At 45.8% G+C, this 19,038-nt stretch overlaps 1 protein-coding gene across 1 annotated transcript; it reads left to right on the top strand.

Moving 5' to 3' along the window:
- Positions 1-9,682: 9,682 nt before the first annotated feature.
- LOC137537291 (oocyte zinc finger protein XlCOF22-like) lies at positions 9,683-16,371 on the top strand. The gene is made up of 3 exons (XM_068259369.1): positions 9,683-9,784; positions 15,259-16,083; positions 16,180-16,371. Exons 1-3 carry the CDS (start codon positions 9,683-9,685, stop codon positions 16,369-16,371), a joined length of 1,119 nt encoding a protein of 372 aa, XP_068115470.1.
- Positions 16,372-19,038: the final 2,667 nt, after the last annotated feature.

Here is a 19,038-nt window from a genome sequence, read left to right as displayed (position 1 = left end):
ACTGATTCTGCCATGATCAGTAGATCGTCTAGATACGGGATCACCATGATCCCTTGAGCATGAAAGGAAGCCACAATCTCTGCAACCACTTTTGTAAATATTCTCGGTGCTGATTTGATTCCAAATGGGAGGCAGTTGAATTGATAATGCTGAATCCCTGTCTCCCCCTTTACTGCAAACCTCAGAAAAGTCCGTGATTCCTTTTCGATTGGAATGTGCCAGTATGCGTCCTTTAGATCTATGCTTAACATGAAGCAGTCTTTTAGCAGCAGATTTTTTATTGAAAAGATCGACTCCATCTTGAACTTCTGGTATTTTATATACGGGTTCAGGGGTTTGAGATTGAGTATTAATCAAAATTTTCCTGATTGTTTCTTCACCAGGAAGATTCTGGAATAGAACCCCTCCCCCTGTTCCCAAGCTGGGACCCAGGATACCACATCTCTTGCTATCATGTCTCTTAAGATCTCCTCCAAGACAACCTGCTCCTCTGGGGTCAACCTTGAACTGGTTATCACAAATCTTTCCGGAGGATTCCGCAGGAAAGAAATGTGATAACCGTTTTGAATCAAGTTTAATATGAATGGGCTCGTTACAAACTCTTTCCATTGTGGGAAGAACAGGCCCAGTCTTCCTCCCACCTTCCCTTGATCGTCATTGTTGGGGCTTAGGGTTGGGGACCGAATTTCTGAACAAGACATTCGGCTTACTCTGCTCTTTGTTAAATGACCAGGGTCTTCTTCTCGTTTGGGTCTTTGTTTTAGGATCTTCCTTATTCCTCTGAAAAAACCTTTTCCCCTGGCGAAAAGGTTTTTTCTTAGGAAACGATTTCTTTTTATCGGAAGTTCGCTCCAGAATATTGTCTAATTCTGGCCCAAACAATAAATCGCCTGAAAACGGAATGGTACACACTTTGTTCTTTGATAAAGAACTACCATCCCAGGTCTTAATCCAAATGTGCCTTCTTGCCACATTGGAAAGACCGGCTGCTTTCGCAGTCAACCTAATAGCTTCCGTAGCTGCATCAATAATGTAAAAAATAGATTTAAACATTACCGTAAATGAGTTTAAAATCGTTTCCTTGCTAGACCCAATCTTAATATGTCTTTCGACCTGACGCATCCACAACTCCAGTGTTCTAGCAACACAAGTTGTTGCCAACACTGGTCTGAATATTGCGCAAATGGCCGACCATGTCTTCTTCAGGGCAAATTCAGCTTTCTCTCTACGTCCTCCAGTCCGGCCCCCCAGAAGTGAGAGGACACTGAAGTTCACCTATTAGGAAACACAGGTTATTAGTAATTAAACAGTCTGACGCGCCCCCTCCCCTGTATAAATGTGTCCCCTCCTCCATCTTATTCACTTTTCACTGTGTTTCCTATTGAACACGGGTGTTAGATTGATCTTGGTAATTTCAGATTGGTCTAGGAGACTGGGATATGGAGAATCAGTTCCTATAGACCAGGCCTGACCCCACCTGCGCTACCCTGAAACGGTAACCTGTTCGTGTGGGACATGACAGGCGGCGGACAAAAGTATGGCAGAACGTACCAGGTTTGTCTGCAGGGGCTGAGCGACCGGTGGATCGTGGGAGTCCCTCCCGTCTTCAGTGGCAGCTGCTACGCCAAATCCGGAAGACGCCAGTGCACGAGGAGCCTGGCAGAATGACGACGTCCAGCTTCCGGTGACGTCAGGGCAGGGTGGAGGCGGCCAACTCTCGCGTACTGCAGTACGGGCCCAAACACTGCGGCTGAACGCCGCATGCACAGGCGGCGGACTACTGCGCACACTCCTGGTAGAACTCCCCCCGGACGCCTTGGAGTTAGCAACAAGGGGCGATATTTCAGGTTGCCCATAACCAACAGGGCGACTTAGGGACAGGAAGGGGAGGAATCTAGGAGTCCATGTGCACTATTTAAACACACGGACTGCAGTCGGAGTTGGCTTCAGAGAGGATGGAAGCACAGAATGTACCTCCTACGGAGCCTATTAAAAAAGGTGGTTCAAGCCAGAATATGCAACAGACGGCTACACTACCACCTTCTCAGGTAATATGTCTTATTTGAATATTCCTTGTGTAAGTGAATGCAGTTACAAAATTTAGTAGGTAACTAGCCTTCTTGGAAATCTGTTTATGTTTTTTAGAGCAAAGCTCCTGAGAAACAAGTTTCCTTAAAACATAAATCAAAGTCAAACAGGTGCAATAATTGTAATGCCAAGTTACCTAATGACTGGAAAAAAACAGATTGCAGTAAATGTCTAACTGAATTAGAGACCCAGGATTCGGCTAAAGTTATGAAAGACTTTCTAGAATCCTTTAAAATGGAAATGCAATCCACCTTTTCAGCACTAAGGGGGATTATTGCTGAAGGACAAGGAACCAGCCTACAAATGAAACAGGTTTCCACTGCTATCCCTTCTGTAGCCAGGAAAAAGAACACAGAAGAGGAAGGTATTCAAACTTCTTCTGACAGTTCAGCCGAACAAGAGGAAAATATTTCAGACTATGGATCAGACAGAGAGATTAAGGAAAATAAGACTGCCAGATTTCTGTTTAATCCAGACGAAACGGCAGAATTACTAAAGGCAATTTATGAGAGTGAACAGATATCTGAATCTGCTCAGGAAATATCAGTTCAGGATACTATATATAAGGGGCTAGAAACTCCGACCACTAGAGTATTTCCAGTTCACAAATCCTTAAACACAATGATTGATGAACAATGGGAGTTCCCAGAGAAAAGATTCAGAGTGGCAAAATCATTCAAAAGGAAGTTTCCTTTTAAAGATACAGATATTGAGAGATGGGATAAATGTCCAAAGATAGATGCAGCTTTAGCACAATATTCTAAGAATACTGACTTATCATTTGAAGACATGGGGGCCCTAAAAGACCCATTAGATAAAAAAACGGAGATTTTAGCAAAAAGGGCATGGGACACATCAGCGTTAGTGTTCAGGCCAAATATTGCTGCAATCTGTGTATCCAGAAATCTGATTGCTTGGATTGACGAGATTCAGGAGTTGCTGGCGGTGGGGACGTCTCCTGAACAAATTCTAGAGTCTTTTCCAATTGTGTCAAAGTCCCTCGCCTTCATCTGTGATGCCCTGGTAGAGTCATTTAAAGCAACAGCAAAGTGTGCGGCTTTGGTTAACTCTATTAGACGTCTAGTTTGGCTCAGAACCTGGGAGGGTGATTTCACCTCAAAAAACAGGTTGTGCGCCATGAAGTTCGAGGGGAATTTACTTTTTGGGAAGGACCTAGATAATATCCTTACAAGGTCCACCGATAGGAGGAGGAAATTTCCAGATAAACGTAAAAAGGTAACGCCAAAGAGATTTTTTCGAGGGAGAAATAGAATCCCGCAAAGGAATAGCAATACGGAACAGCAAAAAAGGTGGACATATTTTCAGGGCAGGGGTAGAGGTACGATTCCGTTCAGGAAACCCTCAATGCCCGGAAATAAGGAATCAAAATGACTCTCTAGTGAGGGTCGGGGGGAGGCTAACCCACTTTCTTCCAAAGTGGAAAGAAATAACGAAAGACCAATTTATAACAAACCTAATAGAGTCAGGGTACAAACTGGAGTTCTCCAGTTACCCTCCCCCCAATTACTATGTCACTACGGCTCTCCAAAAGACATGGAAAAGTCCAAGGCTCTGAGGCAGGCTGTCATCTCTCTAATACACCAGAATGTAATTTGTCGGGTTCCGAGTCACGAACTAAAGCAGGGGTTTTATTCCCACATTTTTGTGGTAAAAAAACCATCAGGGAAATTTCGTCTGATTATAAATTTAAGAAATCTGAATCAGTATCTGAAAGTCAAAAGGTTCAAGATGGAAAATATTTATACAGTAAGAGAATTGCTTACAGAGGGTGCTTGGATGGCGACAATAGATTTGCAGGACGCTTATTTACATGTACCAATTCATCCTGGGTACCAAAAGTACCTGAGGTTCGCCCTAAGCTTTGGGAAGACCCTGTGTCATTACCAATTCAGAGCCCTCCCGTTCGGCCTCGCGGCGTCGCCCCGTATTTTTACAAAAGTTGTAGCAGAGATGACAGCTTGCCTCCACATGCAAAAAATAAAGGTTATTCCGTACCTGGACGACTTTTTAATTTTTGCACAAACAAAAGAAGATCTAGAGAAGGATCTAGATTTAACTCTAAAACTCATGGAATCACTAGGATGGATAGTCAGTCAGGAAAAGTCCAGCCTAGTCCCAGCACAAAAGGCTTTATATCTAGGATATGTGCTGGATACAGTGGAAAAGAAAATTTGGTTACCCCCAGAAAAAATAGGGAAAGTTTTTCGAAAGACCTCTACTTTTTTAAGCCAAAGGAAGGTCTCCTTACGGGAAACAGTTTCCTTACTGGGGACCATGACTTCATGTATCCCGGCTGTACAATGGGCTCAATTACATTCCCGTCTCCTGCAGGAATGGTTCCTACAGGAGGGGGAAAAAATTACCGATTATTGGACAAAGAAAAGTCAGTATCACCAGAGGTAAGGGAATCTCTTCTATGGTGGATGATAGACACAAATCTTTATCAGGGCAAAGAATGGGGTCCGAAAGAAGTAATTTCGGTTACCACAGATGCCAGCGCCTGGGGGTGGGGTGCACACTGCCAGGGCAGACAAAGTCAGGGGGAATGGAGTCTAGAAGTGAGACAAGCTTCCTCAAACTTCAGAGAACTAGCAGCCACAAAGCAGGCTCTCTTGGCCTTCTCCGAAATAGTGAAGAACAAACATGTCAGAGTTATGTCCGACAATATAGTCACAGTGTCATATCTGTCAAAACAGGGAGGCACCAGAGTCAAAAGCCTCATGGATCTTGCGATGGAGATATTAACTTGGGGGGAAAAGAATTGTTTATCCTTGACAGCAGTCCATATAAAAGGGGGACTAAATCAGTTGGCAGACCAGCTCAGTCGATCCCCAGTACTGGAGTCGGAGTGGGAGTTATGCCAAGAAACCTTCAATGCAATTTCTCGGAAATGGGGACGACCGGGAATAGATCTTTTCGCCTCCCCAAGGAATGCAAAACTACAAAGGTACTACTCAATCCATACATCCGGGAGCAGAGACACCCTAGATGCTCTTTCAGTACAGTGGGAGGAGGGACTGCTATATGCCTTCCCACCCTTCAACCTTATACCAAAGGTGGTACAGAAGATAAGTTTGGAACAGGCCACAATTATCCTAATTACTCCCTGGTGGCCAAAGAGGGCCTGGTTTCCGCTAGTAAAATCTATGGCTATACAGGAACCGTGGGAACTTCAGTGCAGACCAGATCTGTTAGCTCAGGGAGGAGTTTACCATCCGAATCCTCAGAGATTACGCCTAACGGCATGGATGTTGAAAGGCAGATATTAGCTAAAAAAGGATTCTCAGAAAAGGTCATCCAGACTTTGCTTAAGAACAGGAAAGAAGTGACCAGAAAAATCTATGGAAAAGTCTGGAAGACGTTTGAAAGCTGGAAAGAGAAAAAAGGTTTACAGGGAAAAAAGATTAGCCTACCTACAGTGCTTGATTTTCTGCAGGACGGAGTGGACTTCGGATTAGCAGTAAGCACGCTAAGAGTCCAAATAACAGCTCTATCAATTCTGCTTGATAAACCTCTAGCTAAAGAACAATATGTTAAAGCCTTCCTAAAGTCAGTGGCAAAGTCCAGACCAATACAGACGACAGGCTTCCCACCATGGGACCTCTCCTTAGTGTTACAAAAATCTCCCTTTGAACCACTGCAGCAAGTGGAAATAAAATTTCTTACGTTAAAAGTAGCTTTCTTAACAGCTATAACTTCAGCTAAAAGAGTGGGTGACCTACAAGCCATATCCATAAAAGATCCCTATATGACCGTTTTACCAGATAGAATTATATTCAGGCCCGATCCGACATACGTTCCAAAAGTAAACACTAGATTTCACAGAACCCAAGAGATAGTGCTTCCTTCCTTTTGCGATACACCTACCTCCGAGAAGGAAAGACTACTCCATCTCCTAGATGTAAGGAGAGCGATTCTCATATATTTAAAACGAACAAAAGAGTGGAGGAAGACCAATAGACTTCTAACACTTTTTTCAGGACAAAGGAAGGGCATGCAAGCCACAAAACCATCCATAGCCAGATGGATAAGACAGACTATAGAATATTCTTACAAGTCAGCAGGAAAAATTCTTCCCCCACAACTTAAAGCTCATTCAACCAGGGGAATATCAACATCTTGGGCAGAAAGGGCAGGAGCATCATTGGACCAGATTTGTAAAACGGCAACATGGTCAAATCCATCGACCTTCATAAAGCACTATAGAATAGATGTACTGTCAAGCCAGGACGTAACCTTCGGAAGGAAAGTCCTGCAGGCAGTCATCCCACCCTAGCTGTGAGTAAAGACAGTTTCTCTGTGGTCTCTCACTTCTGGGGGCCGGACTGGAGGACGTAGAGAGAAAATACCTGGTAGTATCCGGTAGTAGGTTTTTCTGATAGTCCTCCAGGCCGGCCCCCCTCTATAATTTCCCTTCCCTAAACCACCTTGGGTGTCTTGCTGTATTCACGTCTATTCTCTTCTGGAACTAAGCACCTAGGGTTATATCTACTCTGGTAAAAGTGAATAAGATGGAGGAGGGGACACATTTATACAGGGGAGGGGGCGCGTCAGACTGTTTAATTACTAATAACCTGTGTTTCCTAATAGGTGAACTTCAGTGTCCTCTCACTTCTGGGGGGCCGGCCTGGAGGACTATCAGAAAAACCTACTACCGGATACTACCAGGTATTTTCTTATCAGATTGGTCTTTCAAATTTCCTCAATCTTCGAAAGCTAGCTCATTATCTTTTTCTACTTGTGAAAAAGCCGAATCTAATTTCGGACACTTATCCCAGTATTTACAGTCCTCCTCCGAAAAGGGAAATCTCCTCTTAAACCCCCTCGACAAGAAGACTTTTTTATCCGGGTTTCTCCATTGACTATTTATCGTCACTTTTGAAGATTCATGAACTGGAAACACCAATGGTTGGCTATTTTCCATACCAGCATATAATGCATCATGAGTTGACACTTCCTTAGGATTGTCAATGCTTAAACCTAGTGATTCATAAATGGCTTTCAATAATTCTTCTGTTTCGCCTGCCGGAAATTTAAACTTAGAAGGCTTCTCCTTTTCCGCCTCTTTCTCTCCCTCTGAGATTTCACCCTCTGATACCTCATCAGAAACATCTTCCCAATCCTCCTCTGGCTCCGAGTCTGATAATACCGGCCGATCAGATTTGGACTTTGCTTTTTTATGTGTCGTGACTGCTGGCTCTGATACCGTAATATTCCCAGTCTCTGGTGACTCAGAAACCCCTGCAGACAACGTGGCTTGGTTTAGCCCTATTGGACTTGGAACCGGAGCAACCGGTTGAGCCACCACATTCTGCGTCTGCATTAAGGAATTAGCTAACGTTTCTCTGAAGGCTTTTATGGAATCAGTCATTTCGTCTTTCATAATTCCTAGGAAATCTTTATAAGGTACTGCCGATTCCTCGTTAAGTACTCTTAAGGTACATTGCTGACAGAAAGTTTTAATCCATGAGGATGTCAGCTTTATGTTGCAGGCTGTGCATCTCCTACTGGGCTTGGGCCTAGAGCTATCGCCAGTTTCGGGATTTCCAGTCTGAAAGACACAATAATAATAGTAGATACGGCAGTGAGAGGGGAAAAGACAGGCACTAAATGCGGGCAGAGAGGTCCTGGGTTTCACCGGGTTATGTACTCCATGTTGCAGCGTGCTACTCAGAGATAAACAGTGATCATGTGAAGTAAAGAAAGTCGAGGCACTGCTGCAGTAAAAAAGAGAGGTACCTTTAATCCACGGTGTTCGGACACAGCGGGGTATACAGTGGGGGTGAGGGGATGCCTGACAGCTGTTTCGCTAAGAAAGCACATTTACATTTGCACTTACATTTTGCCTCTGAAGAAGCTTTCTTAGCGAAACAGCTGTCAGGCATCCCCTCACCCCCACTGTATACCCCGCTGTGTCCGAACACCGTGGATTAAAGGTACCTCTCTTTTTTACTGCAGCAGTGCCTCGACTTTCTTTACTTCACACAATAATAATAGTGCTGCATCAGTCACTAGGTCCCATTAAGGACATATACCTCCACCACCGCTGAGAGGATAGTGACTATGACAATCCGAGGCAACCGGAACCTCACCAATAGCCATAAGCCAGCCCTGATTCCATGCTGCAACGGAGCCTCCACTAGAAACCATACACCACAGTGGTAAACAGCCCTGCACAGACCCCCCAGGAACTAACACATGTTAAGATATCACCACCAGTGCCTGAACAAACATGGTAGCAAATGATGAGACATGTAAAAAAACTCAAACAGACACACAGTCTTATGTCTCACCGCTCCTGGGACTGGGATTATGCCCTCCGGCTTCCTATTTTTCTCCTGCGTCCGGATTTCCGTCAGTGCTGCGGAGGGGTTCGCTGCAGGCACCGCTGTAGGCAGAGCTACAGGTACCGCCGCAGAGCCGACCGCTCCTCCAGCCGTTAGGCCGTCCGAGCCGCCAGCCACCGATCCGCTCTCCATTGCAGCGATGTGGAAGTGCACTGGACGCCAGGATACCACGGCTCTTCAACCCGGCGCCCGGAAGTGACGTCAGACGGCCACCGGAAACGTCCGCGCCGCCATCTTGAACACTGGCACCATCAGAGGAGAGCTGGCGTCTGCCTCCGCAATAGCCTCCACTCCTCTGTGCGTCTACTTCCCGGCCGGCAGCCGCCGCACATTGCGTCCTCGCCGTGGTCTTCCCTGCCCTCACCAGATGCCCACAGGCCCGTCAAGCAGAGGCAGTACAAGCGACCGAAGGAAGGGGTTAGTACGGAACCTCCCTTCCCTGTCTATTTGCCACACCGCCCTTAGCCCCCCAAGCTCTCCAGGACAGGCAGCACCGCATATAGAGAGACCTGTTCCCAGAACAGGAAACATCCATACTGCCGGACTGCTGTGGTTACGTTAAAAATATAGAGAGGCTCATGGATGTTTCCTGTTTCCTGGGAGGAGCCAGGTCTCGAAGTGTACCTGTCCTGGAGTGTTATGGAAAAAATATTTTTAATAATCAATTAATAAAAGTTATATTTTAATGACTTCTGTTAGGATCAATTGTGTGTATAATATAAGTACATAGAGGTCTTTATTCCCTTTAGACTAAAACTAGTCCTTGGTAAGAGTACTTGTAGAAGGTACAAACCGGAACAAAGAACACCTATCAGGCCCTAGGCAATGTAACTGTGGGTACATGTAAGAGTGATGTGCAGGTACTCTGCAGGGGAATGAGGGAATTCTTCCTCTGTTACACATTCTTCATGCACAATCTGAACATGGATCAGGCCCTAGGCAATGTAACTGTGGGTACATGTAAGGGTGATGTGCAGGTACTCTGCAGGGGAATGAGGGGATTCTTCCTCTGTTACAAATTCTGCATGCACAATCTGAACATGGATCAGGCCCTAGGCAATGTAACTGTGGGTACATGTAAGAGTGATGTGCAGGTACTCTGCAGGGGAATGAGGGGATTCTTCCTCTGTTACACATTCTTCATGCACAATCTGAGCATGGATCAGGCCCTAGGCAATGTGACTGTGGGTACATGTAAGAGTGATGTGCAGGTTCTCTGCAGGGGAATGAGGGGATTCTTCCTCTGTTACACATTCTTCATGCACACTCTGGACGTGGATCAGGCCCTACGCAATGTAACTGTGGGTACATGTAAGAGTGATGTGCAGGTACTCTGCAGGAGAATGAGGAGATTCTTCCTCTATTACACATTCTTCATGCACATTCTGAACATGGATCAGGCCCTAGGCAATGTAACTGTGGTACATGTAAGAGTGATGTGCAGGTACTCTGCAGGGGAATGAGGGGATTCTTCCTCTATTACACATTCGTCATGCACATTCTGAACATGGATCAGGCCCTAGGCAATGTAACTGTGGGTACATGTAAGAGTGATGTGCAGGTACTCTGCAGGAGAATGGGGAGATTCTTCCTCTATTACACATTCTTCATGCACAATCTGAACATGGATCAGGCCCTAGGTAGTGTAACTGTGGGTACATGTAAGAGTGATGTGCAGGTACTCTGCAGGGGAATGAGGGGATTCTTCCTCTATTACACATTCGCCATGCACATTCTGAACATGGATCAGGCCCTAGGCAATGTAACTGTGTGTACATGTAAGAATGATGTGCAGGTACTCTGCAGGGAAATAAGGAGATTCTTCCTCTATTACACATTCTTCATGCACAATCTGAACATGGATCAGGCCCTAGGCAATGTAACTGTGGGTACTAAGTATGATGTGCAGGTACTCTGCAGGAGAATGAGAGGATACCTCCTTTATTACACATTCTTCAGGTACTATCTGAACCAGGTTTATGGGTGATAGACAACACCTCTGTGTTAAATGTGCACAGCATTCTCAGTGGATTCCCTGCAGCTCTGTGGGAGTGCATATGTAGTGTATAGTACTACTGTGTAACAAAGTAAACCTGAGAGAGATGAAATTACATACCTGGGGCTTCCTCCAGCCCCCTTCAGGCTAATCAGTCCCTCGCTGTCCTCCTTCGCCACCTAGATCTTCTGCTATGAGTCCAGGTACTTGAGCCAGTCTGGTGTAGTGCGCATGCACACACTCCGCCACCGGGGGCGTACTACAACTGCGTAGCACTATTGCGCAGGTGCAGAATGTTCCTGGCTGTGGGAGCGGCATGCGGCCGGACTGCTCTGACTGGCTGAATTACCGGGACTCATAGCAGAAGATCCAGGTGGCGGAGGTGGACAGCGAGGGACTGATTAGCATGAAGGGGGCTGGAGGAAGCCCCAGGTATGTATAAAACTTTTCTTTTCATCCTTCTCAGTTACCCTTTAATTCGTAGTCATCAAATTTTAACAACATATCAAACAGATTTTCATGAGCAAAGAGAGTGCATATATTTGCATAAATCAACATCAATGCAGAATTAGGGCTGGAACCCAGTAGAGGGATTTTTTTGAGCGTTTAGGGAGCGTGATGAATCGCTAGCAATTTCCCCAAATACTCTGCTAATGTAAATGGATGGTGCAACAGTGTTCTCCCCAGAAATGTTTTCCAGCCGGGTGGCATGAAAAAGTAGCCGGGTGGCATGCGAGGGGGGAATGCAGGGCCAGTGCAACTCTGCTTACAGAATAAAAGGGTGAGGAGGCAAGCCGATGTACCTGCTAAGTACACACAATGCAATTTTCTGACAGATTTACTGTCAGATCGACAATTTCCAACATGTCTGATTTTCAATTTTCTGTTCACTTCTATAGGAAATTGTGTAGAAATCAGATTGGACATGTTAGGAATAATCGATCTGACAGTAAATCTGTCAGGAAATTGCATTGTGTGTACCGAGCATTAGCATTGTTTCAGATTAAGGTGCCCAGGTCCCTTTTTAAGCGGACCTGAACTCAGAACTTCCTCTCTGCTCTAAAAGATACACAACAGCATAGAACAACCTTTAAATAAAAGCATTGCTTTGTCACAGCTGATACAAATCCTAAAATAAATCAGCAGTGTCTACTTCCTGCTTTTTTGGAAGCAGACATAGGGTTAACATCCTGTGCTTTCAAATGAGCTTATCTGCCCTTTCTGAAATGGCAGTCATGTGACACAGGAAGAGATCCAATTACTCAGGCTTTTCTCTCTAAACACAGGGTGAATTTATCTGCTTAAAAACCACGCCTTCGTCAGGTGACGCTACGGTCCTTACGGCTCTTATTTATACCTCCCAGAGTGGGAGTGCTTGGAGATATTGGAATGTAGGACTCCGCCTATCTGGCGTGTCCTTATTGATGGGCGGGTGTATTTAAAAAAAAAAAAACACTTTATTAGTTTAAAAACTTTCCCATGGGCTTAAATATTACCTTTGCTGGGATTGAAAATGGTAATAAAAATGAAGAACAATGGTGCTACAATTAATCCACGTGTTTGTATAGGTGGGCTTGGAAAATGAATTTAGTTTATAAGTGGGGTAAATGGTACAAGTGTGCTCCACGGACATAGGTCATGTCCTATGGTGCTATACCACAACATGTTTACCATGGGGTCTGTATTTCGGACCGCCTCCATGGGCTGTTCAGTGGCCCCCATTTGCCCTGAAATGAATTTCATAGTGCGGTGGGCGGGGTGCATATCTGGTTGGTATGCAATGGATGTAAGGCTACAGATGCGACGTTAAGGTCGCACCGGTGTCTGGCACTAGTGGGAAATCAAGTTTACGGGTGTACTAATGCAAGGTAAGCGTAACAATAAGCGGCATGAATGCCGAATTTAAGGGCGTGCCTGTCCAGTGGGGGTGGAGCTATATTCTCCTAAGGCATGGTGGTGGGCTGCAGACACGGTTGTAATTTACAAAAATGCTCTAAAAATGCACAACAAATGGCTAAAAAATGCCTAAAAATGCTTAAAAAATGCTCAGAAAATACATGAAAAATGCATCAAAAACACAAAACTTGATCGGAAATAGGAAGTTGCATCATAAAAGCATATGAAAATACAGTTAGAAATTAGATTAACAACTGCAGGCTAAGGGGTCTTCTTTTGAGTCCAATACTTCCAGAGTTCATGGGCAGTTCTACATATTAGGTCCCTAACCGGGGGAGGGGGCAAAAAGGAAGGGGGGGGTGGTGGTTGGGGGAAGAACTGGGGTCAATGGGAAAGGGAGGAGGAGGAGGGGGGGGGGGTCGAATCGAAGGGACACGGAGACCCTGGGGAGTGGGAAACCAGAGGATATTTGCCCTGGAGCAAATCCCTGCAACTATACCAAGAGGTCTAAGATACAAGAAACTTTGCGAACAAGAGGTATACTGGATCTTCAAGCTAGACTGTTTATCACCAAAAGGCCTAAATGAAGACCTGGAAGTCCGCAGCTTCCTACAATGAATATATACTCCTGGAACCTCAACCACCCCTGGGGTTTCCCACTCCCCAGGGTCTCCGTGTCCCTCCGATTCGACCTACGAGGTTCTCATCTACGCTGAAGCTGCTGCTATTGCCCAGGATTGCTCGGCTGCCTCTCTCTCTTCATTGACAAGAGAGAGGCTGGGCCATAACATACATCCTACTTCTCCTTGGAGGGCGGGAGGGAGAAATTAGAATCGGAGCAGGAGTCCCGCCCCTTACATCCCGCCCAGCCAATCCCCGTCTCACCAGAAAGCTCGGGGTGACAGGCAGAGGAGCGCTCCTGCAGGGTACAGCCTCAGCTTTCGCCACTGTGCATGGGAGAGCTGGTGCTGATTTAAAGCAGGCAATGGAGCGCTCCTATGTGCAGTTTAAATAGGATTACAGCACTGGATTCTAGAAGCTAGGCAAGCACATAACAGGCGGGCGGGGTTTCAAATCAGCCAGGTGGCCCGCCCACCTAATTAGCCCTGGGGAGAACACTGGTGCAAATTCCACAGAAGCGATCACGATAAGCAGAATCGCAAACGCAGGACATGCAACATTTTGTTAGTGTTTGAACTTCAATGTAAAGTATATAATCACTGGCATAATCGCTCAACAAAACTTACAAGGTGCGATTTTGCTAGCGTTTTAGAGTGAACGTACACTGTAACAAAATTAAAAATAATTGAAAGGACCAATCAGACTTTAAAACGATAATCGCTAGGCTAATCGTAACCGCTGGCAAATTGATTACACTTTATAAAACGCTCATGAAATCGCTTACAAACTGCTCATTCAAAACGCTAGCGATTGCGATTAGCGATAACGTTTTATAGTGGGCTCCAGGCCTTATTTCCATCTCATTGACCATCTCTATTAGTGACACAGCTACACATCAGGCTTTATTCTTACAGCATAGATGTTATTTAGTATATATGTTACGGCCAGAACCCGAAGTTTGGCCACTTCTAGTTCTGGCCGGCCACTTCGGGTTCTGGCCGGCCAATGCGCGAAGTGGCCGCTGCGCTGCGGCCAATGTTAGAAATGGATTGATTCCTGTGACATTAATGTATCTTCTGGCCGCAGCGCAGCGGCCAAACGTATAACAACTTAGTGAATTTATTGCAATTCAGCCGGCAGCAATGTAACAATTCAAGCCGCCGGCTTTTTCTCTGCCTCTCTCTCCTCCCCCCCCCCCCCTCCCGCCTCTCTCGCTCTCCTATGGGCAGCCGGCGGGGACACGCGTGTCCCCCCGGAGTCGTTCGTCGCGGCAGGGGAATCCTGCTGTTCTTGCAGAGCGGGTGCTGGCAGAAGCAATGTCTGCAGCCTCCCCGCTCTGCTGCCCTGGCGCCACGAACGACTCCCGGGGACACGCATGTCCCCGCCGGCTGCCCATAAGAGGAGAGAGAGAGAGGCAGAAAAAAAAAAAGCCGGCGGCTTGAACTGCAATAAATTCACTACGTTGTTATACGTTTGGCCGCTGTGCTGCGGCCAGAAGATACATTAACCTCAGAGGAATCATTCCATTTCTAACATTGGCCGCAGCGCAGTGGCCACTTCGCGCATTGGCCGGCCAGAACTAGAAGTGGCCAAACTTCGGGTTCTGGCCATAACATATATAAGAGATTCCTGTGTACACATCATATATACAGTCACAATCAGATATGTATATCTGACCTTAAAAATACGGGGACTGCTTTATTGAAGCAGCACAAGTAACTAATTTTGATTTATTTCATTGTTGTGGACTAAGCACAGCTATTACTGTATATATAATTTATGAATACTGTTATCTGAGAAATAGAACATTTTATCATATTTTCTATTTTATTTACAGTTACAAATTCATTAGGAGTCGGAGTCGGTGCATTTTTTCCCAACTCCGACTCCAGGCACCCAAAATTGCTCTGACTCCACAGCCCTGCATACATTTTACACCAACTTTGAATTATCAGCAGCTCACTGACCCTCCCTAATGATAATTTGTCCTCCCCTCAGAATTCTCTAACAAGTGATATTTCTCTATTTGCAGCGCGGAGTCCCGGCATCAGGAACCTCTCAGAGACTCGTCTCTCTGTATCCACAGACTGTACAACGGATGATGATGTCACTGGACAAGAGTCTCCTGCAGATATCCTGGTGACCCCAAATATTCCCCCAGACTCCCCTCACCTGTCTAACCCTGAGGGGCCTCATACCCAGCACAGCTCTCCCGCTGCTGGAGGGTCTTATTCCTGTTCCACATGTGGGAAATGTTTTGTGCGGAAATCACTGCTTGTCACTCATGAGAGATCTCACACTGGTGAGAAGCCCTATTCATGTGCTGAGGGTGGGAAATGCTTTGGGTCTAAAACAGAGCTTGTACATGAGGGATCTCACTCTTGTAAGAAGCCTTATTCATGTGCTGAGTGTGGGAAATGTTTTGTATGGAAATCACGTCTTGTCATGCATGTGAGATCTCACACTGGTGAGAAGCCCTATTCATGTGCTGAGTGTGGGAAATGTTTTGTATATAGTAATGACCTTGTCAGACATGTGAGATCCCACACTGGTGAAATGCCCTATTCATGTGATGAGTGTGGGAAATGTTTTGTATGGAAATCACATCTTGTCATGCATGTGAGATCTCACACTGGCGAGAAGCCATATTCATGTGCTGAGTGTGGGAAATGTTTTGTATATAGCAATGACCTTGTCAGACATGTGAGATCTCACACTGGTGAAAAGCCCTATCCATGTGCTGAGTGTGGGAAACGGTTTGTGAAGAAATCGCAGCTTGACAGTCATGAGAGATCTCACACTGGCGAGAAGCCCTTTTCATGTGTTGAATGTGGGAAATGTTTTGGAGACAGATCAAATCTTGTCAGACATGAGAGATGTCACACTGGTGAGAAGTCCTATTCATGTGCTGATTGTGGGAAATGGTTTTCACAGCAATCATCTCTTGTCAGACATGAGAGATCTCATGCTGGTGAGAAGGCATATTCATGTGCTGAGTGTGGGAAATGTTTTGGAACTAAAGGAATACTTGTCACACATAAAAAATCTCACACTGGAGAGAAGCCCTATTCATGTGCTGAGTGTGGGAAATGTTTTTCACAGAAATCAAATCTTGTCACACATGAGAGATCTCACACTGGCGAGAAGCCCTATGCATGTGCCGAGTGTGGGAAATGTTTTTCACAGAAATCAAACCTTATCAAACATGAGAGATGTCACACTGGAGAGAAGCCCTATTCATGTGCTGAGTGTGGGAAATGGTTTTCACAGAAATCGCATCTTGTCAGTCATGAGAGATCTCACACTTTAGAGAAGCCCTATTCATGTGCTGAGTGTGGGAAATGTTTCAAACGGAGGCCGCAGCTTGTCAGACATGAGAGATCTCACATGGGCGATAAATAAGGGTCAGTGGGCCAGACTTATCAATAGTGTCTGAGAGAAGATCTTAGTAGGTTTCTAGAAATCGTGCAGAACTGTCTCCAGCCTTTTCAGTAGATGCAGTTTCCTTCTAAAGCCAGAGGAGATGGGCAGGATTCTCAGAAAATGGGCAATCTGTCGGGAAATTCGATGATGTGAGTGTGTGTGTGTGGTGCTGGGGACGTTGAGTAACTATTCACAGTGATCACAGTTTGTTGGCATTTCCCAGCTGTAAGAGGACACGGTTGCGACATGGGTGGTATTTCAGTGGCCTTGCATGTTTTTGTACTGGGGTGTGGGTGTCGGGGCACCCTCTGGAAAAAGGCACAGGAGACAAAAAAGGAACCCAATGGTGCAGTACGTCAAAGTAAAATGGTAAATGTAAAAGTAAAAGAACTACTCAACGTTGGGTTGCAGGGGAGCAACCGATCACAGGAAACAGGTGGAGACAATGAACCCGACTCCTCTCGGGGTGGTCGCCAGGGACCTGGATGCGGTCGCTCTCTTTGAAAAAAGAAGGGAAACGGATCTCCACCATGGTGAAACCCGGGTACTCTATCTCCACCCCTCAAACGGGTGGCGTATGAGGGTATGGAATGCACTAATTAGGTAGAAAAGGCACCCTGGTGTGTAATAAAAGCATTTAAAGGGAAGGTTCAGGGACGCTAAAAAAGAAATAAAAATCCACATCCACTTACCTGGGGCTTCCTCCAGCCCATGGCAGGCAGGAGGTGCCCTCGGTGCCTCTCCGCAGGCTGCCGGTTGTCTCCGGTGGCGCGCACGACCTGGCCAGGCCAGCGGCGAGGTCGGGCTTCTTGTGCGCTCCAAAATGCGCCTCACCGCGGCGCGCTGACGTCATCCGGGCTGTACTGCGCAGGCTCAGTAGTTCTGAGCCTGCACAGTACAGCCCGGAGGACGTGCGATGACGTCAGCGCGCCGCCGTGAGGCGCATTTTGGAGCGCACAAGAAGCCTGACCTCGCCGCCGGCCTGGCCAGGTCGGGCGCGCCACTGGAGACCACCGGCAGCCTGCGGAGCGGCACCGAGGGCACCTCCTGCCTGCCACGGGCTGGAGGAAGCCCCAGGTAAGTGGATGTGGATTTTTTATTTTTTTTTTAGCGTCCCTGAACCTTCCCTTTAAGAACAGTGTAAAATCCACAAAGGATTGAGGTAGCTAACCTCAGAGATGAAAAATCTTTGTGTAAACCTCTCCCTATGAGTGAGGCTCCCTATGCTAAACCTTTTGCTTAGTTTGGCACTGATATTGGCCTGAGGAAGCGGGCTCAGACCCGTGAAACGTGTTGTCTGCTATCACTGATAAAATCTTTTGTTTACACAAAGATTTTTCGTCTCTGAGGTAAGCTACCTCCAATCCTTTGTGGATTGTACACTGTTATTAAATGCTTTCATTACACACCAGGATGCCTCTTCTATAGTACTAAAGAGAAAAGATACCCCTATACACAGCACCACTGCAGACCATATGTATCAATCAAAAAAATATATTTTTATTACAAGCTTTGCAAACACATATCAATGATACACAAACATTTAAAAACATCTAAAAACAGCATAATATTGTATTTCCAGCCATATTCAACATAATGGGCCTGCTAGATATAATAATCTATTATGTTCAGTCTCAGTGGATGTATAACCTGTAACCACTGGAGGCTCAGAGAATGAGCCCCCTCGTGGATGAACCCGGGTTCAGTAAGAATTATAAACTGCAAAAAATTGGAACCATGAAAGTGCATATAGTGCTACACAAACAAACAATCATTCAACATATGCAATAACTGTGCAACCTATCAGACTAAAAGTGCAGTTTAAATACTGTCAGAGTCACTAATGACCAAGTGGAAGCAGCCTATTAGGATCTGCAAAGAAGTGAATAAGTAGAAGATACTTAGCCGGGTATGAAAAGAAAGGCAGGCAGACTGGCATGGAAAGACGGAAGTATCCCCTCAGGACATAGCCCACATGCTCCGCAGTCCTCACTCCGCTTTGAAAGGTGAGGTAGATAGCCGTGCTGTATAGCCGCCATTGCAGCTTTAAATAAGAAAGAGAAGGGTGAACCACTCCCTGGCTTACATCATTTCCGGCAGCTGGAGATGATGTAGGGAGTGGTTCACCCTTCTCTTTCTTATTTAAAGCTGCAATGGCGGCTACACAGCACGGCTATCTACCTCACCTTTCAAAGCGGAGTGACGACCGCGGAGCATGTGGGCTATGTCCTGAGGGGATACTTCCGTCTTTCCATGCCAGTCTGCCTGCCTCTCTTTTCATACCCGGCTAAGTATCTTCTACTTATTCACTTCTTTGCAGATCCTAATAGGCTGCTTCCACTTGGTCATTAGTGACTCTGACAGTATTTAAACTGCACTTTTAGTCTGATAGGTTGCACAGTTATTGCATATGTTGAATGATTGTTTGTTTGTGTAGCACTATATGCACTTTCATGGTTCCAATTTTTTGCACTTTATAATTCTTACTGAACCCGGGTTCATCCACGAGGGGGCTCATTCTCTGAGCCTCCAGTGGTTACAGGTTATACATCCACTGAGACTGAACATAATAGATTATTATATCTAGCAGGCCCATTATGTTGAATATGGCTGGAAATACAAAATTATGCTGTTTTTAGATGTTTT

Source organism: Hyperolius riggenbachi, chromosome 10 (assembly GCF_040937935.1).
Source record: "Hyperolius riggenbachi isolate aHypRig1 chromosome 10, aHypRig1.pri, whole genome shotgun sequence".
In the NCBI taxonomy this organism is placed as follows: domain Eukaryota; kingdom Metazoa; phylum Chordata; class Amphibia; order Anura; family Hyperoliidae; genus Hyperolius; species Hyperolius riggenbachi.
Note: the sequence above shows the minus strand (reverse complement) of the source record. Positions and strands in the feature narration are given on the sequence as shown.

Bases quoted from the DNA above. Each gene is read 5' to 3' on its own strand.
- LOC137537291 (XM_068259369.1), top strand. From the start codon at position 9,683: ATGAGGGGATTCTTCCTCTGTTACACATTCTTCATGCACACTCTGGAC. The intron at 9,785-15,258 runs GTACTCTGCAGG...GTCACTCATGAG, and splicing joins CATGTAAGAGTGATGTGCAG to AGATCTCACACTGGTGAGAA. The intron at 16,084-16,179 runs GTCACACATGAG...ATCAAACATGAG, and splicing joins TTTCACAGAAATCAAATCTT to AGATGTCACACTGGAGAGAA.